Raw genomic sequence first — 23,691 nt, 5'->3', positions numbered from 1 at the left:
GTTAAGGTGCAGCTCTAAAGAGGGGTGGGGCTTCCCCTGAGAGTGTCTGGGCACGCGCAAGGGAAGGAAGGTTCCCGAAGGTGGGAGGAGTGGGGTAGGGAGAGGCTGAGTTGAAGGGAAAGTCCTGTGAGGGAGCCTGCAGCATGGCATGCATGATGCTGTTGGGAAGGGTAAGGAGCACGTATGCCTTCCCAGACGTGAGAGTCCTGAGAACCCACCGGGGGCTGTGCATAGGGTGGCTGAGGCCACAGAGATTTGCTGAGGGGAAAATGTGCCCCAAGTTAAAAGGCGTGAGGATGCTGGGGGGAGGGAAGAGTTGTTTACAGTCTACTCCCATTCTTTTTTCCTTATTACTTTTTGGTTTTTTTAAATCAAAAGCATTCAGAATTTTATTATTTAAAATGGTAATTGTAGTAGTCTGTTTTTCAGGCAAACTCAATTTATTTGAGAAGGCTGCTGTAAGGTCTCCACATAGTCTGACTCAGCTTAACCACAGTTCGATGTTGAAGGCTCAGATCCAGCAGGTTTTGGTTAAATTCCTGAGTTCAAGAGGTGCAAGCACTCCAGTTACCTATTACGCCACCCTGTGAGTCACGAACAATTGCTGAAGGATGGGGAATGTTACAACAGATGTTTGCAATGACACTAAATTCATAAGCCATTTCAAGTAATACTATACTACCAGGAAGTTGTGTTCTTTCCACCCCCCACCCCCAAGGAGTCTATGAATAGTCTAGAACCAATAGAGATCTTAGATCATGGGGTTTGGATCATTTTTTTTCCTGAGAAATACTGAAAAATTAAGTGACTCACTGTATCTTGAGAAGTAATTTTGTTGTTTACCATTTTTTCTGTGTTTGCAGTAGTTCTGAATTGCTAGACATAACTTTTGGCTAACAGTTTCAATTTGCATGGTTGCTGGATGTGCTTTTAATATAGCTAAAGTGATTGGCTAACCTCTTTCAGGATAGCTCGCCATAAAGGCATTTCATTATGAGTTTATGGGTTAAAATGGTTTGAAATCACCAGATGTTTTTCTTAATCAGGCATCCCCTTCACGCCTGCATGAGCCTACATTGCTGTTGGAAATCTGAGAGTCATTTTCAAGACTTGAGTCTGTCTGAATATGCCACAGCAGCCAGCACAGCATATTCATGATTGATTTGTTTGGCCTGTAAGTAAGCCTGCAATGAATGATAAGTATTTAGTGCAACGTTCTGTAGCATTGGGGGGTACAAATGGAAGAACTAACTAGTTGTTGGAGAGAGAGAGAGAAATATACTGTAGCACTGTGTTTCACTCCACACAAACCTCAAACAAGCTACTACAGCCATAATTACAGGGTTAGTTTGGGGTTGGTTTTTTTTTTTTTTATTCCACTGATGAATGCTTCTGTGGCTGCTTCTGTATGTTTTTGTTCAGTTAGCATCAATGATATTAGATATATGGTCCTGAAGCACTGAAAGCCTACTAAGTTGGGCAAGGCTGAGAACTGCTCCAGTGTCACATGTCAAAATGTCACAGATAATCACCAAACGTCTTGATTTGTCATATTAGAAAGGATAGAATCACATCTCAGTAACTTCTTACTATTTTTTAATGCTTATGCCTATTTTTGCATTGGTATCCATAGAAATTCAGTGTCAGAGAGGTAGAGGAGAACTTCAGCATTTTTTTGTAATTTGAAGTAGAAACCTGACAAAAATTGAGGAATCAAAAAAACATACAAGGCCAATGTTTGGATTTTGATTCCAGGCAATTATGAGTTGAGTTTGATCTACTCTCAGATGGATGCCATATAAGTCCAAACTTCTTAAAGCTGCTCAGAAGTTTCTTTCTCAGATGATCCTAAAGTAAGGATATCAACAAAGCATGGTACCATATGGGATTTTGGAAACTAGTTTCTGTAGAGTACTGGAAAAAAATTCCCAAATAAAATGAGAATTTTGATTTGTAGGTGTCTGTCTCAGACTTATAATTTCATTAGCATCTGCAGTGTCTTTACTGATGGTAAGTTGTTGACACATTTGGACACTTGATCCTGGCAAAAGCAACAAGAAATTGATTTGTTAAGATCACAAGTCACAGATGCTTCGTAACTGCCTTGTTGTTTTCCTGTTTTTGTAGTGCTACATTGCATACAGTAGCTACCGTACCATTTTGTATGGGTGACCAAAGGTTCCCTGGCTCAATGAGGTATTCAACTCAGTAGCAATCTTTAGCCACCAGTCTCAAGGTATGTTACTGGTCTTTATGTGGATCATCATTATTGTCAGATCCAGAAGGTGTTACCTTGATAATTTTTTATGTCTCCCAAGTCTGGAGAAAACAGCTGGGGAAAACATTATGTATCTGTTTTAATCCCTCTTCTTTAATAATGTGGACATTTTAGATGCTGATACTGAACAGTACATCCTTTAGTAATGATGAGAGTTTCTCATCCTTCCCTCCTTGCCAGTAGCCATGGGTGAACATTTCCTTTAGCAGAACTGATAGCTTGACTGCTCTAAATCCAGATGCTTCAAAATGGGCTGAATGCTTGGAAATGCAACATGAAAAGAACAGATGGGTTGCATCTTCTCTGACAGTAAGCAATCAAAAACCCAGAGTGAACTTCCATTTGTTTATTCTTATATTTGTATCCATTAGAGAACATTGCTGTAAATATTTCAAAGCCTCAAACACTCAAGGATATCCTGATGTGGTGAATCACGTTTATGTCGTTGTTGGGATACCTGTTGAGTTCAGTGCTTGCTGACGAGGATTTTAATCATGATCATTTAAACACCGTCTGCTGGTCTCTTTAAAATTTGATTCAGCAAGCGGACAGTATTAAAGTGCTAATTCTTGAACAGCAGACACAATATGATTTTTCATATATTGTTAAAAATAATCTTGAGAATTATAATCTCAGTGATGCAGAACAAACAGCAGTGTAGCAGTTCAAACAGCAGTGTCCTAAGTGTTGGGTTGCTTTTATCTGTGAAATTGGAAAGAACTCTCATGCAGTGACAGACTGTATAGGCAATAAACATACCTTCAGCAATCCAGTGGTTTCCCTATTTGACTTAGTGTTATGAAAGCAATTGTATATGAATGATTGTATAAATGATGAATGTCCTTGGCACAGATTGTCAAGAGAATGGCCAATATTGTTTATCTTATTTGCTCCAAGATAAGTTCTTTCCAAGTAAGAATCCCATGATACAGGTTGCCTTAAGCCAAGTTCCTTGCTGTATTCTAGCATTGCCACGTGAAGTTGTAGAAAACAGTAGAAAGCCTCCATCTCCTAACAGCAGCCACTCCACTGTTCCTGCTGCTTACTTTCAGTGCTCACACCCCAAATACGGTGTGAGGAGAGAGAGCTTAAAAAAATGCCTTCAGGTTTATCCACTGTAAAAAATGCTGGAAAACACCATTTCCTCTCTCTCATCAGCATTCATCATCATTGCAAGCATAACAAAATAGCAGAAGATACAACTACTACTGGCAAAACCAGCAGAAGTGTTTCAACAGTCACTAATGTACTTCAGCTTAATATTTTAATATTACAATTTGTAGCTTGCAGCACTGGTGAAGTTTTCCTTTCTACAGAAGTCAGTATAGGCTGTAATACGTAAATATTCTCAGCTAGCAACTGTTGGCTACAAAACATTCTTTCTATTGTATCTCATGTCTCTGCAGTTAAATCCAGTTAGTGGGCTGTCACAAGGAGTGTTGCCCAGGGCTCAGTACTGAGGCCAGTTCTCTTTAATATCTTTATCAATGATCTGGACGAGGGGATCAAGTGCACCCTCAGTGAGTTTGGGCAGGAGTGTTGATCTGCTTGAGGGGAGGAAGGCTCTACAGAGGGATCTGGACAGTCTGGATCAATGGGCCGAGGCCAATTGTATGAGGTTCAACAAGGCTCAGTGCTGGGTCCTGCACTTGGGTCACAACAACCCCAGGCAAGGCTACAGGCTTGGGGAAGAGTGGCTGGAAAGCTGCCTGGCAGAAAAGGACCTGGGGATGTTGGTTAATAGCTGGCTAAATATGAGCCAGCAGTGTGCCCAGATGGCCAAACGGCATCCTGGCTTGTATCAGAAAGTGTGGCCAGAAGGACTAGGGAAGTGATCGTCCCCCTGTACTCAGCACTGGTGAGGCCGCACCTCAAATACTGTGTTCAGCCTTGGGCCCCTCGGTACAAGAAAGACATTGAGATCCTGGAGTGTGTCCAAAGAAGGGCAACAAAGCTGATGAAGAGTCTGGAGCACAAGTCTTATGAGGAGCAGCTGAGGGAACTGGCGTTGGTTAGTCCGGAGAAAAGGAGGCTGAGGGGAGACCTTATCACTCTCTACAGCTACCTGAAAGAGGTTGTAGCCAGGTGGGTGTTGGTCTCTTTTTCCAGGTAACAAGTAATAGGACAAGAGGAAGTGGCCTCAGGTTGTGCCAGAGGAGATTTAGATCAAGAAAAATTTCTTCACTGAAAGGATTGTCAGGCACCAGAACAGGCTGCCCAAGGAAGTGGTTGAGTCACCATTCCTGGAGGTATTTAAAAGATGTGTAGATGTGGTGCTTAGGTACATGGTTTGGTGGTGGACTTGGCAGTGCTAGGTTAACCAGTGGACCTGATGATCTTAAAGGTCTTTTCCAACCTAAATGATTCTATGATTCATTGGATATAAGGCTACTAAGCATCTTTCCAAACAATGACATGGCCTTTTTATTGCTTGACTGGAAGAAACGGTATATCTGGACATGAAGTTTTCAGAATATGGGAAGTGGCAACCAATGAAAACTGCTGCAGAGCACCTTCGCAGCAGTCCATTACAAGTGTATCATATATGTCCTTTGCTATATATGCTGCCTTCTGTGTTGGTTTTGCGTGGCAAGGTTTTGGTAGCGGGGTGGGGGGGCTACAGGGGTGGCTTCTGTGAGAAGCTGCTAGAAGCTTCCCCTGTGTCTGACAGAGCCAATGCCAGCCGGCTCCAAGATGGACCCGCCGCTGGCCAAGGCCAAGCCAATCAGCCTCTGTGATAACATATTTAAGAAAGAGAAAAAAAACAGTTAGAGAGCGCTTTTGCAGCCAGAGAGAGGAGTGAGATATAAGAACATCTGCAGACACCAAGGTCAATGAAGAAGGAGGGGCAGGAGGTGCTCCAGGCGCCGGAGCAAGATTCCCCTGCAGCCCATGGTGAAGACCATGGTGAAGCAGGCTGTCCCCCTGCAGCCCATGGAGGGAGGATGAGGGGGTGTAGAGATTCCACCTGCAGCCCGTGGAGGACCCCACGCTGGAGCAGGTGGAGACACCTGAAGGAGGCTGTGGCCCCGTGGGAAGCCCGCGCTGGAGCAAGCTCCTGGCAGGACCTGTGGATCCGTGGAGAGAGGAGCCCACGCCAGAGCAGGTTTGCTGACAGGACTTGTGACTCCGTGGGGGACCCACGCTGGAGTAGTTTGCTCCTGAAGGTCTGCACCCCGTGGAGGAGACTCACGTTGGAGAAGGTTGTGAAGGACTGTCTCCCGTGAGAGGTCCCCCACGCTGGAGCAGGGGAACGATGAGAGGAGTCCTCCCCCTGAGGATGAAGAAGCGGCAGAAACACCGCGTGAGGAACTGACCGTAACCCCCACTCCCCATCCCCCTGTGCCGCTGAGGGGGGCAGAGGTTGAAGCCGGGAGTGAAGTTGAGCCCGGGAAGATGGGAGGGGTGGGGGGAGGTGTTTTAAGATTTGGTTTTATTTCTCATTCCTCTACTCTGTTTTGCTTAGTAATAAGATGAATTCCCTCTCTAAGTTCGGTCTGTTTTGCTCGTGATGATAATTAGAGAATGACCTCTCCCTGTCCTTATCTCGACCCATAAGTTTTTTTTTAGTTATACCTTTTCTCTCCTGTCTAGAGAAGGAGAGGAGTGATAGAGCGGCTCTGGTGGACACCTGGCCCCCAGCCAGGGTCGACCCACCACACCTTCCCATACAGTTTCAAATCCAGTCCCGCTCCTTACCTTCAGCAGACTCCCTTGTCTGAATTCAGTATTCTTCCAAGTCTGTTGAAAGCCCTGGAAAAAGGCTGTTGTCATCAGCAATGCTCTTCTAGCAAATTGTTAGTCTTTTCAATAAGCTAACCTGTAAGAGGAACAAGCTTACCTTGTTCCAGAGAGCCAGAGAGGATTGCCATAATTCTTGCCACTTGTCATGCATAATGTGCAAGGCATTGACCTCAACATTTCTATTACATTTAATGGTGTTTATAAAATATCAAATCTTTCAACAAGAGCTCCACTGCATACATCTTTCTCACCTTGGTGAAAGAGTAAGAGATTTAACCAATACCTGGCAGACATGTAGCCTTGTTTCTCAATGCTTTACTAGAAGAAACTCAAGCAAGATCATAAATGTGATACAGTAGAAGATAGGTATAGCAGTAGTAATTAGGAATGCAATATGTTGTTTGAAACTAAATTTTACTCCGTCCTCAAAATAAAGCTGTGTGGGAAGTCCACCTTCCTATATGAAGCCTAGCAGAAGTCAATAAGGATGCTCTGAGAATTAAACTCCATTTGCAGTTCTGGCAGGAGAAGAAAGGATAGCACAAAGAAGGTCCTCCTATTCTTTTCTGACTCTGTATGAAACATCTGGCATTACAATGTCTGCTTCTTACTGAAAATCCAGAGGCTGGCAAACTACTGAGTAACCGAAAACATATGCCTCCTCAGTGAGGGCAAGGAATACATGACATTTCCTTGAATCTGCACATTCACATAGATACCACTCCACCACATAGTGAGAGGTTGTAGTAATCGGTGAGAGTATATGTAAACATCATAGGCTATAGCTTTTCAGGTAATATCAATGAAACACAAATAAATTGAGGTCTGCCTGGAAATGTGTGGAAGATAGATAAAGATGACTAAAGAAAAGCTAAAGTTCCACTTTAGGTTTTTTTTTAATTGTCTTTACATTCTGGTATTTCTCAGATATGAATTTCCACTGCTTTTGAGACTTGAGGAATATTACCTCTAAAGTACATGAGAGTTTTATTATAGAGTTCAGCAACTGCCAGCATTCATGGGTATATTAGATTTCTTTAATTAAAAATATGTAGACACAGGAGCAGTTCAACTTGCCAGATTTCCCACAGACAATTTCAAGTTCTCATTTATCACATTCTCAACAAGCAAGTACTCTGCTGATACTCTGTTGAGAAACTAGGATAAGTATACTATGTACAACTCAGCAGTCACAGGCCTTGGAACAACTGTGACATTAACTGAAATGGAATTACTGACATCATACCAGAATTACATCAGTGGAACAAAACCTGGCCCTGCATTTTTTTCAGATGCTTTGGGCCACATTAAGCACTTTGACTGGTTGAAGTTTTTGGTTCTGTATAGAATCATCAGCAAATCTGACAGCAGCACAGTTCTCTGGATTCACCAGAAAAAGTCAAAAGAACAGTATGTATATACATACAATATGTATATGTATATACATTTGTGTATGTATATACATTTGTATGTGTATATGTATGTGTGTATATATATTTATATACACAGTAAGTATTAGCAGGCGGAAAATATGTTAAGTCTTCTTATAATAGTTGTCATCTAACTTATTTGGATTAGATCTTAGATGTATTTAGGACTGTATGGTCTGACTTCTTAGGAAAATATCAGCATATTGCACCTTACATAGAAAATACATTTGGCGAATATCTTGTTTATATTGTATTGTAGTGTCATGGTATAACACCAGCTGGCAGCTAAGCACCATGCAGCTGCTCACTCGCTCTGCCCCGGTAGGATGGGGGAGAGAATCAGGAGAGTAAAAATGAGAAAACTCGTGGGTTGAGATAAAGACAGTTTAATAGGTAAAGCAAAAGCTGCGCACACAACCAAAGCCAAACAAAGAATTCATTCACTACTTCCCGTGGGCAGGCAGGTGTTCCACCATCTCCAGGAAAGCAGGGCTCCATCACATGTAATGGTTACTTGGGAAGACAAATGCCATCACTCTCAACGTCTTCCCCTTCCTTCTTTTCCCCTCAGCTTTATATGCTGAGCATGACATCATATGGTATGGAATATCCTTTTGGCCAGTCTGTGTCAGCTGTCCTAGCTGTGTCCCCTCCCACCTTCTTGGGTACCCCCAGCCTACTCTCTGGTGGAGTGGTGTGAGAAGCAGAAATGGCCTTGACTCTGTGTAAGCACTGCTCAGCAATAACTAAAAAATTCCTGTGTTACCAACACTGTTTTCAGCACAAAACCAAAACATAGCCCCATAGTAGCTACTATGAAGAAAATTAACTCTATCCCAGCCAAAACCAGCACATGTAGATACACTACATCCATGCATGTTTTTGTTATTTCTCCCTCTGCTTGTTCTTAAACTGAACAATGAGAAACTAGAGATTTTAAGTCAATAATTAAAGTATTGGAACATGTACCTGAAAGGAAGGAAAGTCTAGAATAAAAAAGGTGGAGAACAACTCATTGATAGTACCTACTACTGATTTAGCAATTACGTTAACAAAGAGCACAAGGGAGTAGCCATACTCACAAGTGTAAGGACAAAAATGAAGTCTGGACCCTACCTAAGCTCTGTGAAATAATTCTTTATATTTGTCCTGTACACTTGCATATGAGACACCCACCACCTGACCCAACAGGAGAAAATCCAAGCTTGAGGTCCCAAACGTATAACTACATGGCACAATGCAGCAATTCAGTGCTATATTATGCCGTTTAAAAACTGAAAAATGAAACTGCCAAATTGAAACTGCCAAATAAAGGCAATTTAATATTTAGTTCTCTTTTTCCAACTGATTCTTCATACTTTATTATGTTTAATCTTCCTTAGGAACCTCAGAGTATTAAAATTGCATATGCACATAATTACACAGAACTTTCAAATAGTGGGGTTTTTTCCCTGTGAGAAAAAACTATTCTTACTGTAACAGTGTGGCTGATAATAGCATATAGATTTGATTATATTTAATTGCATGCAAAAGCAATGAGCTTTCAGGTCTGAATCTGTAGCATGTGTTAGGGTGAAAACTGAGGACCGAAATGTCAAATCTTTGTGAGAAAACATGGTGCTGACATCATTATTCTACATGAAAATCAACACAAAATGGCTGCCAGTGTCTCCATGCAGTGAATTCATAACACATTAAATGATCAGCAGACAGAAAGAGACATGACAGAAACATAGCTGCCTGGACTAAGAGGCCATGCAGCTGTAAATAATAGTTGCAAGTTGCAGGTGCAGTTCCATCATGTATTTGTACTAGTCAAAAGTAGAGATACGCAAAAGTGATGCAAGTTGTTCATTTTTGCTGGAAGAGAATAGGAAAAATAGCCATATTGTCCTTTATTCTTGAAACTGTATACATGGAAACTACCTTCATAAATCCCTTCATGCTTTTTATACCCTTAGTTTTGTTTCATTCTCCCAATAACTTCATTTCTTTAGAACTGGAAAGAGGTTTCCAAATTTCAGAAGTAGATATAAGTCATGTTTTTCAAATCTGTTCTATCATGATTCAGAAGTCTAAGAGCCTTGACAAAGTGAATACCTCTTTCTTTCTTTCTTTTTTTTTAAAGAATCCAATTCAGCCAAAATGCATTAAAAAGAAAAAGGATCAGAATGTATCAAGTAAAGGGTAAAAAAAAGTATATGCTTGACTGTATTATCTTAGCAAATATGTTATACTAGCATCAATTGGAGATTATCTGTTCTAAAATGCACACACATTAAAAGGCAAATTAAACATGTTATTGCCACTGACTTCCTGTTCCCAGCTCTTAATATTTGTGTAAATACAGGTTTTATTTTACTTCCTTACCAGTAGAGGTCAAAGCTTGTACTTAATGGATTCCTGGTTCACACAATATATTTGCTTTTCATTCTATATCTGGTAATAAAATCTATCTGATTATTAAATTAATAGAGCTGTGATGTAACTAACAAGTGGCAAATAACTTTATTTTTTCTAAGTCTGGTTTGAACATTAATTACAAACTACAGATTTAGCTCAGCTGCATGGCAATTACAAGTATGGCAGTTACAAGTATAGCAATTAGGAGAACTTAGGCTGTTTCCTGTTCATATGACTTAACAAACAGAGTTCAACTAAGCTAGAAACATTTGAACCATTTGAACATTTGAACATTGAAGGTACTTTCATGTGTAATGCTTTCCATTCCTTTGCTGTCAAAATGCATGCTGCTCAGGAGAACTGCTGATGTATAATTCAGGGTAATTCCTGAATTTCTCTTAGGAAAGAAATACCAATTAATTGTTAAAACCTAAAAGTTGGGGGGAAAAAATTACCTGCACTTCCCCAAATTTTTGCTTATAGGATAAATGTTCTCCATGCTAATACAACCTGGAGGAAAAAATATGTTAGGAATTAAAAAAATAAAATTGGTATCAACATTTTCTATTTGGGAAAAAAAGGAGCACACCAAGTTTGGATTTAATTCAGCATAAAGTCTTATCTGTCTCTAGACTTTGATATGACGTTATCATGAACAGTCAAGAAATAGCAAGAAGGAATACCTTTATTATCTGTACTAGAAGCAAATGAAAATGAGAGAATCGATGTTTTCCTCTACAGACTACTTAATCACTAGAAGATAAATTTGGCCTTAAGAGATACTGCACAGATATTGATTACAATTAGAGTGTTTGAGGGAAATTGTAATTAAAAAGTCATACACAAATATCAAGAGATAGAGGACAGACATGAATAAAAGAGACATTCCCACTATGGTTTCTCTTTCACAATTGTATTGTTCTGTTCTTTTCTGTCAGCATTGTAGCTAAAATGACCAGAATTTAGGATCAGGTGTTATAGAACAAACTGTGCCCCCACAGCCCCCCCCGCCCCCATGTTTTACTCCAGAAACATTTAAATGTTTTGTCCAAGTTTGTCTTCAGGGCAGTGGATATGCTTCAGAGAACTGTGGGAGTGGCAGGCTTTCTCAGCCTCCTATGTTGGCAGGATACAAAGAGTGAATGACACCAACCGAGGTCCCCACAGCTATAGTATCTGAGATATTCATCAAGGTGAATGCCAGAGGCATAAAGCCAGCACGGGGAGGTCTCAGGCCATTGTCCCCAACAAATTATAATTAAAAGTTAAGTACCAATTGATGAAGTCTTTACCACTTTTAGAGGCATATGTTTTAAATTATTTTCTACATTTTTTTTTCTTAAGAAGTATATGGGAAAGGCTTGACTTTACAGTCATTTAAGTACAAAAGTACTTTTGGAACAGTGGAAGAGTGATGTTAGTTATTTCTTAGTTTGTATTCACTTTTCATCTACATGCACTGTAAAACAAGAAATTATATCCTCCATAACACCTATAGGCACTGCACATTGCAACAAAACATAATTTACCTTGTTAAATGAAATTTTACATTTAATAATTAATAATTAATAATTAATATATGTAGTCAAATACCCAAGGAGAACAGAGGTGACTCCAAGTGAACAGCAGCCCTAACAGTCTACTCAATTTTTTCTGGTTGTGTGTGAGGAGTCTCATCTATTTTGTAGACTATATCTGATAAATTCCAGAATTAGGGACCATTTTCTAGGTGCTGAGAAAGAAAAGTCTCTTGATTTTGGTGGCCAAAAGGAAAGCAGAAACTGTGGATTTCTACTAAAACCATAAGGTAGACCATTTAGTGCCGAATGGCACAATCATACTGGGCTGCTTTTAGGTACTGTTTAGGGAAGGAGTTTAAGCGTACAAAAAGCATGAAGAGAGATGGCTTGCAAGGCATACAGATTGAACATAAATATCAGGGGATTCTAAAGGTGGGACATAGGCTGAGGATAAGAGCATAGCTGGATATGATTTTTTGGTGAATATTTCTCAGTCAAAAGTTTCTTATTTACCACAATTGGAACATTCTCAGAATACATATCTATCTTACTGTCAGTTTCTTTGGAAAGCATCTTGGCAGCAGGGGCAACTAGCTGGCTGTATGGTGCCTGCCTGCCTGATTGCCTGTCAGCTACTCAGACAACTAGACAGGAGCCTCTAATGTATGCAGTGAGCTTAGCTTAAAGAAGCAGCAGTGTATGTGATCCTTTGTGCCCTGGGTAAATTACTTGAAAGATAACAATGAGAAGCAGGCAGACCAAATGGGAGCATGTTTTCTTATGTTTAGCATAGTAATGCCAGTTATGATCTTTTGGTTTATTTTGAAATAGTAGAATGGTAATTAAATTACCTTGTGTAAGGTAAAGCACTAATGCTTCCCCATTTCATTCTGACTTGACTAGTCACTCATCCCTCTTTCCCTTCCTGTCATATGTCCACAATACTGAAAATCCTGGCCTTTATTTAAAGACTTTTTTGTAAATTACCTAATACTGACTACTTGCCTTTCTTTAATTTTTCACTTAAGCTGTTTTTGTGAGAACAGAAGACCGGGACATAAAATATTCAGTATGTGTTATAGAATAGGAATATTTCCTTTTAACTCCTTTCCACTGTAGTGGAAAAAACAAAAATAGTCCACCTTTTTCCACAATAGTACAGAGAAAAGGTTACTCCTTTTTTCAGTTGTCCATGCCCAGGACAAAATTCTTATTCATTCATTGTTTCAAGCTTTGTTCAGTCTGTAGCTAAATTCTGTTTATACTAAAAATTGGAAAATTCTGCATGAGATATGCAGTCAGCATATATTCAGTTGTCCGCATAGGAATTTAGCATTTCTGCCTTATACAGCAGAGATACTACTGTTCAGTCAAAATCTTGAGTGATATGGATGTGCTTCTGCTCTCGTCAAATGCAAAATTCTTTAAGGAACGTGATATATTTCTGAGGAGCTTCCCCATTTGTGACTATTACACAGTGTTTAATTTTCCACAATGTGATCTTACCAAAATTTAAAAATTGATTAGATACTGAAGGAAACATTCTGTCTGTGAAATTTCTAAGGCAACTTTGTGGTGTTCTTTTGGACAGGGTACTAGATAAAAATCGGCCTGAAATCTCCTTCATGTGGCAATCCTATTTTCCAATTTTATGTTCAAACAATTTCAAACTTCTTTCCAGGTCTGTATTCATACTAGATATGCTCAACTATGCATATATTTAAGGTATGCTAATAGAAAATAAATAGTGTTACTCTGAGACAGTCTATACCAAAAAATGTCCACAAATTTCCCTGGAATGTCAAACCTTCCTACTGAATTTTTACAGTCTATTTGATTGCAGATAGAAACTGAGATTGCCCTGCCAGTCATAGTGAATATTTCAGTTATAAAGATAACCCAGTTCTATTCAAGACCTTTATTTTACCGAATTCTGCTACAGCATTTCTAAGATATTAAATGTTATATTCATTGTACATACATGATTCTATCATGAATATTCTAAAATGTTTGTTTGAAGGCCTGTCATGTACAATAATTTGGAAGTTTATGTATGATTTTAGTAGTATCACATTAAACCAATATATCTTACAATGATTTAAAATTTGAATAAGATAGAAAATGAAATATTGGAGCTCAAAGGAGAAAAAAAAAAATAAAATACGAAAAACCAAACAGATCAGCTGTTATGTCAGATTGCTATCAAGCTGTCACCAGTATCTTCACATACCAGAAAAAGCAAAATAATCTTACAGGCACGAACTTCAAAAGTTGAAAATTACTTGAATACCCACAAGGCCTAGGGCTAATCAAATGCTGTATTTTGGTTTGACTCTTTATAAAGCTATATAGCTATTTATCCAAATATATGCAAGGCTGCTAAAATCATACACAAGGAAGGGCTATATTACTGCAAGTGGAATATTTTCTTAGGGATCTTGATAAAAGCATCAAAATATTCTAGAACTGATATACCTATAATTTCCTAGATGAATTAAACTGTGCAAGATGGTCTTTTACTTAAAGTGTTGTGACTCAATATGCATAATTACCGGCCTAATATAAATTCCTTTGGCATTTCAAAATCTTCCAGAAGTATATATGATGCTGGAAAGTAAACTATACCTAAATACTAACATACTTTTACTGGATAATGTATATGGCCACAATAATCTCAGCTCACCTGTACAATGCCAGTTCCTGACAGTTAGTGATGTTACTAAATCCGTTATAATAATGACATGGGGAAAAACCCCTTCAGGCATCATTCTCTTGCTACAGTTGGATAGACAATTTTTCACAAAGCTCTTCGACGTAAAATAATTGTCCATGTACTATGGACTTAGTCACTTCTCATAGTCCTGCAGCAAATGCTTTTATCTTGGTCTGGAGTCGTGACTTAATTGTAGTTATACATGGCTCCTTTTGATTAACTGTATTTACATCATCATTGGATGCTGTCATAAAATAACAAGTTACTTGCTGAATCATGAGTATTTATGCAGATTCAGTGAAATTCCCTCCAGGATAATGGAAGGTAAAATCTTTATCCTGACTTCTTAGATGGAATAAGTTCAGCTAAGAACATTGCTGCAAATATGGGGAATTGAAAACAACAATATTTTGGATAAATATTTGTAATAACTTTTGCCAGTATTTGCATTTCATGCATTCTTAAAGTTCATATAATAAAGGCATAAAAGATTTTGGTAATCATAAATGCTACAGAGAAAAGCTTGAAGGCATTGTAATGGAAATGGAAAATTAGGTGGTATATAAAGACTTTGGTACCGTCTCATGCATTACTAGTGATCTTAGTTCCATCAGGTGTCAGTCTGGTACCTTTGATAGCAAAAATATTGCTCTCAAGTGCCCAGCTCTGGAAATAAGCAAGCCATGGAATGCTCATTGATATCAGCTGTTTTAATTTATTACTGTTAGACAGAAAAATTATGTAGATATGTAACAAATGAAAATAAACACCTATTTGACAACAGCGATGACGATTTTTTCACCTTTTCTGTCAGAGGAAGGTAAATTTCTGTATGACCCTATCAGTGATCAGGTTTGAGTTGTTAGGGAGCACTGCAGTTCCTGACCTTCATAGAGCAGTTATTTCCTAAAAGTGTGAAAAATGAAATTCTGGTTTGGATTTCATTAATAAGAACTTAGAGCTGATTTGCCAGAAATTAATGGAATATATACAGCTGTGAAACCTTAATAATTATAGATTTATTGCAGTATCAATCTAATTATTCAGACTGTTTTGAGGACTTACTATTTTTGCACTTCGATCAAGATTTTCAGAAGTAACAAGTGATACAGGGTATTTATGTTGATACCTTTTAGAAAAAGGTCCTGTTTATTCTGAAAGTGCTAAGCAGTTATCATGCACTTTTAAAGTATATGAACTCCTGCATCCCAGAAGGGAGCTATGTAAAAGTCACATACAGGATTTAAATATTGGAGTCAAATGGTAATTCTCACATTATTACATTTAATTTTAAAAGTTCAATTGTTTTAACTGCATTAAGGTGAAATCTGTGAAAAGGATCTGTAAACAAAAATATGATGCATCAATTGCAACAGAGTCAAAGGTGATGAGATTGTTCTTATCCTATCTTGTGGAGGATTTTAGTACTAAATGTTCACAGTCCAGTTGAAACCATCGGATATGCTAATGATCAGTATGTAGATGTTGTCAAATACTTAGTTTAAAATTATTTTTTAAATGTCTGGGGTTTAAGTAAACAGATTTGTTTTCTCACTGAAAATAGTTTTTCTTTGTTTTGTTCATTTAATTTGTTTTAAGACAGATGCAGAATATTTTCAACAAAAATTTTGGAATTTAGAGTCACAATTCTATTACAAACAACCATATACTTTGCCCTTCAGTTGCCAGGGAAGGGGGCGGGGGGAAATAAAAAAAATTATAAGGCAGACCTTCATTTCAATTAAAATTTAATGTTTTTATTTTAATTACAACCAGGTTGAGCCAGGGCTGAAATTACATTAAATGATGGTCATTGTATCTCCTGTTCTTCTTCGCACCACTCAGAGGGAAGAACATGGTGAATAGCCAGTTTTTAAGCAAAGGAATGATGCCACAGAAGGACAAAACAATAGGAATCCAGGAAAGTAATGAATTACATAAAGCAAGTATTGCATAGGTGAAACAGGAAAGGCTGAAGAGTTTCACATGGAGAGGTAATCCATACCTTTTATATTTTATGGGGAAAGTTGTCTTAATTAGAGTATTTTTTCCTGAAGTAATTACTGTGATAGTGAAAAATGACAGGATCAAGCAGGTAAAGTTCTTGTTATCAGTTCAGTGGTGGCAGTGATACAGTGAATGTATCCAGTGCATTCAGTGTTTCACCTCTGATGTGGAGAGATCAGAGTGTTGTAATAGAACTGGAATTGATCTTTTGGGGTGTTGGTGGGAAGGTGGAAGTGGACTTGTCAGAGTTGCCAAAGTACCACAGTGCCTTTCCCATTTCGTAACATAGATTGCCCTCTGCCTTAAGTAGTGCTAAGGCAATAGGCAAGAGCTTACTGAAAAGTCAAGAAAGAAGCTGTATTATTCCTGTGCTTGTACCATGGACAGCCCTTTGTACTGAGGCAAAGTTTATCATTTTGCTTAAAAATTCACACAAGGGAGAGATGAACACAATCACTCAGGAGAGCAAATAAAAGTTAATGAAAGAAGAGTTAATAAAAAAATCTGAGAACTGTATATCTGTTCATTCATGCCTTACCATCTTTTATCCACACATTCTTTCTAGCAGTTCCAAAACTCCTGCAGTTCATTCTTCCACTTTGTGTACTGGTCCAATATTATTCCTCTCCTTATCAGATAGTGATCATAATTTGTGTATTATTTGTCTTTTTGCATATTGCTTTTTGGTATAATACCAAATTTGTTCAGTAAATTAAGCTAAATGTGTTTGAGCTGTTACAAATAGAAGCCATTATAAAACCCTTGTAAGAATGATAATGAGCTGAAGGAGGTTTGCATTTTCTTTTTTCTTTTCTTTCTAAATGGCATTTAGGTGTGTTGAACTTGATAAAGAGGAGATCCTGTTTGGCGGGTGCTCTGCAGTTGCAATTTCTGAAAGCCATGGGAATGAGGGAGGGCATTGCAATTCTATATAAAGCATCCAAGCTTGAAGAGGTAAGCCTAGAAAGTGGCAGTAGCAGCACTACCCATTTGGAACGGAGGAGAGTATTGAAAAATCTCTCCAGTTAGGGCATGCATCATGTTTCCAACAGTAATACTGCTCATCTTCTGCAGTTTTCTGCAATCTGCTGGTAAGTCAAAGATGCCTGTCTTCCTCTTGGTATATGATGTGAAGGAAAATACACATGTATTGAAACAAAGTGGGTAACTCCATTGTAATATTATAACACATGTGGCTCAGGTCTTGCTTTCCTTTCTCACAACCATCAGAATTAAGTTTACACATTTTCTTCTCCCTCACTGCATCTTAAAACACAATTGCATATTTAATAAATACACGACTGAAATAGATCTGGTCTTAACTTTTTTTAGAAACGTGGTTACTGATTTGTTGGATCATTCCCTGGAACTGGTTTCCTAGATATGGGGAATATTTTTTTAATGGTCTTACGTTGTGTTTCTAAGCTGCCAAGTGCCTTCATCTTTCAGATGGTCATAATGCAGTGCTCTAGTAATGTCATTGTGGAAGATGTATATCTTCTGTGTAGAGTAATGATCAAAATCTTTTTCCTTTGTTATGCAAACTCCAAAAAGTATTAGGTATGAGCTATGGGATGGCATTACTTTTCTGAAGAATGATATGATATGATATGATATGATATGATATGATATGATATGATAGAAACAATCCTGTGCTGGAAAATAGTCAAATGATTACAGTCTAAAAGCTTTACATGACTCTTAAAGTATTCCTCCATATATTATTCAATATAATTCTTTAGTCTTTTAAAGGACTCTGTCTTACTTTTTTGATCCAACCCATCTGAATATCAGATGACTGTGTAATTTTTTAAAAAGACTTCACAAGTAAGTTCATTGACTCTGTAGCTACTCTACGTTCTTATTTATTCCTCTTCCTATAGTGTTTTCAATGGATTCTTTGAGCGTGAGCCTTTTTTGCCATGGTTTGGCATTGCTTAAGATAGTAGTTTCTTTTTGTCTCTTCTGTATATTCTCTGTAATTATCAATTGTTACAAATCTGATTTCAAGAACATGTTGCAAGCTGCTAAAAAGCGTACTTCACTTGCTTTAGTTTGAACAAAGTTAAATTTATTTATTCTGTATTGTGTTTATTACATTTAATGAACCATATAGTTCAAATTGCGTGAGGACATGTATTACTCTTAAATCACTGACTTAAACTGTAGCACTAAAAAAAGTTAAAATATAAGTAACTCAACCCTTTTGTTGATTCTCAGAGCCAATTTCTAATCTCAGCTATATTGTTACAAATCAAGTATAACTCCATTCACTGTATTAGCACCATTGTAACCAAGATCAAGTACCTGAACATGGGTCCTAACCCCAAATGCAGATGACTGCAAGTTCTTAATTTACATGACTTCATATGTTATATGAGTAAATGTATTACTATAAATACTAATATTTGTGATCAAATGGAAAATTACTGTCAACCCCTACTCAGTCACAAACTTTATGTATAAAGTTGGCATTTACAAATAGGCCCTCATTTATAAAGGACTGTGCTGTCTAGGATGCAACTTCAGTTGTATTTAAACATAAAAACCTAAAAGTAGGATCTAGAAAATTCTTACAGAGCAGTAATATCTCACTTTGGGATGTATCAACATTTTGGGGCCTTGAAATGCCATGCAAGGTTGGAGACTATGAAAACAAAAGGAGGTTTAATTTTGTCAAGTAACATTTTGAAATCAGACAGTTATTGGAGGCATATCTGAACCATAAGAGGTTGATCTGTTCTAAAACTGGTCTACATGCAGGATGCTCATTGTTTTGAACTCTAGATCCAAGTCTTGTCTCTTTATAATGAGTTAAATCAAAGACAAAGCAAGGACTCCAATTCTCCTCATCATGGATCTGCATCCGAATTCCATACCTTGAGTCTGTCTCTAACTAGAAATGTAAATATTCATTGTAAGAACATATATTTGATATGAAGTCTGATGGAAACTGGAAGACCCATTTCCTCTTTCCCTTGATAATGCAAAAACCCAGTAAACATGCATTAGCCTGATTAAACAAAGCTACAGAAGTTTAAGAGCAGATTAAAACTATTAGTTCTAGCTTTTACTTAACAAGAGATGCTGATTCATTGATTAAATTGAGGCTTCACCACTTTAGATATTTCAATAGTCAAAACTGTGCATCCTTAAGAGATGTTTATGTACAGTCTTGATATTTTTTCTTACTATGTAACTAGGAAGTTACCTTGATTTATGCTCTTCAGCAATCTTGTTTTGGAAGAGACAAAGGGAGTTAATAATTTCATATTAAAGAGAAATCATCATGAACATGTTCAACTGATTACTAGTATTACAGCTATGACTCTAGCACTACCTTTGCTATTAAATTTCATTTTAGGCTTATATAATTTATTTTAAAGCTCTTGTCTTTTCCAGGACTTCTGACATTTAAACATTGCTTTTTGTCCCAAATGAGAAGATAAAAACTGAACCCTTTACAGAACAGAAATCCCAAATTATTTCTGTTTGGAAGTACAAAAAAAGATTTTATTTCAGTGTTGTGTATCAAATGGAAATACTTTGTTTTCTTTCATTTAGCTTATGTGAAATACTTTAATTGAAGTCATTACAACATAAAGATATACTTTCCTATAGGGATGTCTCATAGTAACTATAATATAGGGGAAAAATTACATAATTCTTCACAGTAAGTCAAGTTCCTTGTCTCGATTTTATTGATGTGATGAACTAGACAGACTGACCACACAGAAACTGCACCTTGACAGATATAATTCTCAAGGAAGTCAGACCAACTAGAGTAGAGTAAGAATTGAAAGTAAAACTTCCTTTATCTAAGAAAAGTGAAAGCCTGTTTAAGGTTTTATTGAGCTAATTCAAAATAAAGTATTTCATGTCAACTCAAAATCATCCCATTTCTCAAAGGAAAACAGATTACCTGCAGTAATAGTAAAATGTCAGTAAGGAAGATTTCAGTGGTTTAGAAATCTCATTTACCACTAGGACAGCCTTTTCAATGGAAAATTCTTACATGATTCTAGATACAAGTTCTACATGGGGCCATTGCACTTGCTGCACTTATACAATCTACCATTTCATTTGGTTGTGAATGGTTAATAAAATTGCTAGGATGATTTTACTAATCTCTTCAGAGTTAAATGTGAGAAAAAGAATGTAAATGTTGAGAATAATTACCATACTGTAATTAGTTTAATAGTTTGATCTGACAGGATACAGACTGGCAGATAGTCAGCAAATGGCTCTGTTTTACTAGCCATTCTCTGAGCAAAATGTTAAAGTGGATTTCATATCCTTAGTTATTTTTAGTATAACTCTTGCACACCTCCATGTAATCCAGGATGATTATTACATTCAATTTTTTAATCTAAATACCAAACTTGGAGTATTTGTAACATTTGGTAACTGTTCGGCATGCTTAGATTTGTGAATTTTGAGTTTGAAAAGCTTACAAATAAGCTTTGTAAACTAAGCTGTCTGTTCTGATCTAAATTATTTGTCCATAAAATATTAGATTTCTTGTTTTTTACATCAAGCTCTCTAGATAGATCTCACTTAAAATAATGTTTTAGGCATATCTTTGATTCCTGCAAACCAGATATCCTCTGAAGGCAGCTGTTACACAATCTTACATTCCATTAATATAGTGTTTGTAGTACGGGATCAAACTGTAGTGATTGCAAAACTGTTAAACCAACTGTAATAAATTATTGAACGAATGGAGATATCAAAATCAAGGGGTTCAAAAAAGGCAGCAGCAACTATAAGTGTAAAGAGTGCTAGCTTGATAGCCACACAAACTGACTCTGTTACTTTTTGTGGTGTACTTACTGTGCTGCATGGCTCACTAGGAACTTGGAAGTACAGAGGAAGAAGCATGCTGTATTCCGGAGATGCCTGCTGAGTTGCAGGTTGACTATGAAGGTTGTACTGAAACACTGGCAAAAATTCAAACAATTATTAGCCAGTGCTGGCCAGCTATAGAGGACAAGGCAACGTAAGGAAGATCTGCAATGATTTTCTGATGAGTGTGTCAGACAACTGTGGAAGTTGAAGTGCTGGCCATGCAGTGAGTACAGCAGCTTGCAACACAACAGCTAATGAGATCGCTTTGAATTGTTTCTTTCTTGTGGAAATGTTCTTGTTTAGATTATCAAGAAGTTATTATGCTGGTAACTTACTACAACTTAGAAAAATTATGTTACATTGTACTCTTGAGTTTAATTTTTTATTTGTAGAGCACTGTCCCATTCAAATGGACAAAATATCTAGGAAGGATAGAGGGAATACATCTCACTGAACTTCTGCCTTGGCATTTTCACCACAGATAGTCACCTAAGGTTTCCTTTACACCAATGGAGAGAAATTTTTTGTGTGTGTATAATCCATTTGTTCCATGTTATTTTGCACGTCAAATGGTACTCAGCAAATTTGTATTTACTTTCACAGCCTGTGAAAAGAGTCCAGACAACTGGCTGAGATGAATGTCATTTAAATCTAATAGAACAACATTTGCAGTGGGAGCACTTCTGTCACTGAGTTTGCATCCTTGATTTATTACCCTTCTGTCCAGATATTCATTGTATACAATTCCACCAGTGCAGTATTTTAGGTCTTAAAAGCGTAGATTAGTTTATCCAGATAACATCTTTTTCAATAAGTATTTCAGAGAAGAACTGAGGCATAGAGTGATGGGGAAGTTGGAGATGTCGGGATCTCAGATCCAAAGCAAAGGCGTGTGTTGAAACTCTTATTCTCCAAATTGCCCTCTTGTGCCTTAATCTAGCCTCACATACAAGCACAACATCGCCTGTTTTCCTACAATCGTTGAGATAGCACATGATAAATATTACCTCACATTCAGCTGCTCAGCGTGGAATTGGCTAGAGAGTCTATTACAGCTGGTGAGCTCCCTAGGGGCTTTTATTCTCTTCAGGATATAAGGAAGCAACAGAAGCCTGCAGAGCTGTAGTGTATATATAGATATGTATGTAGACTTGACCTGGTTTATGTGATTAAAGAAACCTTCTGCCATAATGTACCTTCCTATTTTCTCTGTTGCTAAAGATCCTAAACATTTAATAGAGAATTACATGGTTTCTACAGGATATTTGCTCCTGCTATCTAAGAAATACTGGACCTGACAAACTTTAAAAATGAGTAGCACATTTCTGAAGCACCCCAGGTCCTTTTTCTTACAGCTTGCTTTGGTTGTTACCATCCAGCTATTGACTGTATGAAAGTTCACTCCATGCATGCACCACCTCTGTCCTTGCACAGGGCTCACTGCTTGTAGATTGGCTGTGGCAGCCCTTTTCAACATCTGTCTTACACTTTGGGCAGGAAGCAAGCTGCTAGGTGAAAGAAGCTTTGGGTATGTATGAAGACACAGTGCAGTTGTGCACATGCAGTAGGTCTGGGTATGTGACAGAAGAGGGACCATACTGTAATCCACATTTACTCAACATTCCTTGCTTCTCATAACCAGAAGGGCTTTGTGAAGAGGTGGGTGGAAAGGAGCAGGTAACAGCTTTCATCGTTCTGCCTCAATATGAGGAGCAAAAGCAACAACTAGGCCTGGGGATTTCCCACTCTTCAACTATAGATCCCATGATTCTTGTGAAGAACATGTATTTTCCCAGTTTTGGCAGTTCCCTCCACTACTTTTACCCAGAAGGTGGAATAAGAATTGAATCACATGAGGAAAAATTATCCCACGTTCTTTTAATGATTTGAGGATTAAGTACAGGAAATCACATATTGCATAAGATTTCGGGCAGCTTCAGGTAGTGTTTTACCAGTCACAGAAGAACTTTTTAGTGCAAGATGAAGTTTTCCACTATGATTTCCATTCAGTGTCGCGTGGCAGGACACAATCATACATGCTGACCCTGCTTTAACTTGTACCATGTTTAAAAATAAATAAATAAACAAATATTAATCTTACTTGCCTTCAGAGGATAATTTCTTCCTGTTGTCTTTTTTTCTTTCACAGCTTTTGAAGGAAATTATTGGTCCCACTTTTTTCTCCAAAAACAGAAAGAATCTCTGCAAAGAAGTAAGTGCCTGACCTGGTATTTAAAGTTCATGTTGCAACTATGAGTAACAACTCAATTTTATATTGCAGAAGACACTGTACAGAACACAAAATAAAAATAAGTCCTTGCCTCAAGGAGCATACATTTTAAAGCATTAGTTTTAGAAATTCTGAATTAAGAGTTTGCCTGTAAAAAGATGGTAAAATATGTTGTCTCACTTTGGTAAGTTTTACGCTAATTGGAAAGTGCTTTAGTGTTCCATGCTGAGGTTTTGATGCCTAAGGATAGAAACTGTGAGCAGTTTAGTAGCCTTCCACATTTAGAAATTTGCTATTGAAGTAATTTGTGTGATCTGTTTGATTTTCATTCCTGCAGATTACTGCCTAATATTACCCAAGAATTTAGGAAATGGATTCTTTTGATGCTGCAAAATCCAGGAAATGAAACAAAGCTGATTCCGCATATAGGCTAGGTCTATGAGATTATTTTAAAGATTTTAAAGATTGCAGGTTAAAACAAATCTATGTGCAAGGGAAAGATCAGAATATGAAATAGT

At 37.7% G+C, this 23,691-nt stretch overlaps 1 protein-coding gene across 1 annotated transcript in view; it reads left to right on the top strand.

Annotated features, from left to right (window-relative positions):
* Positions 1-20,990: 20,990 nt before the first annotated feature.
* The window catches only part of MUC6 (mucin 6, oligomeric mucus/gel-forming), a 38,958-nt gene continuing 36,257 nt past the window's right edge, over positions 20,991-23,691 (top strand). Inside the window, exons 1-2 of the mRNA XM_075753027.1 lie at positions 20,991-21,021; positions 23,093-23,155. Coding sequence (XP_075609142.1) covers positions 20,991-21,021; positions 23,093-23,155 — 94 coding nt within the window. The remainder of the gene's footprint in view (positions 21,022-23,092; positions 23,156-23,691) is intronic.

This window comes from Balearica regulorum, chromosome 5 (assembly GCF_011004875.1).
Source record: "Balearica regulorum gibbericeps isolate bBalReg1 chromosome 5, bBalReg1.pri, whole genome shotgun sequence".
Taxonomy (NCBI): domain Eukaryota; kingdom Metazoa; phylum Chordata; class Aves; order Gruiformes; family Gruidae; genus Balearica; species Balearica regulorum.
Note: the sequence above shows the minus strand (reverse complement) of the source record. Positions and strands in the feature narration are given on the sequence as shown.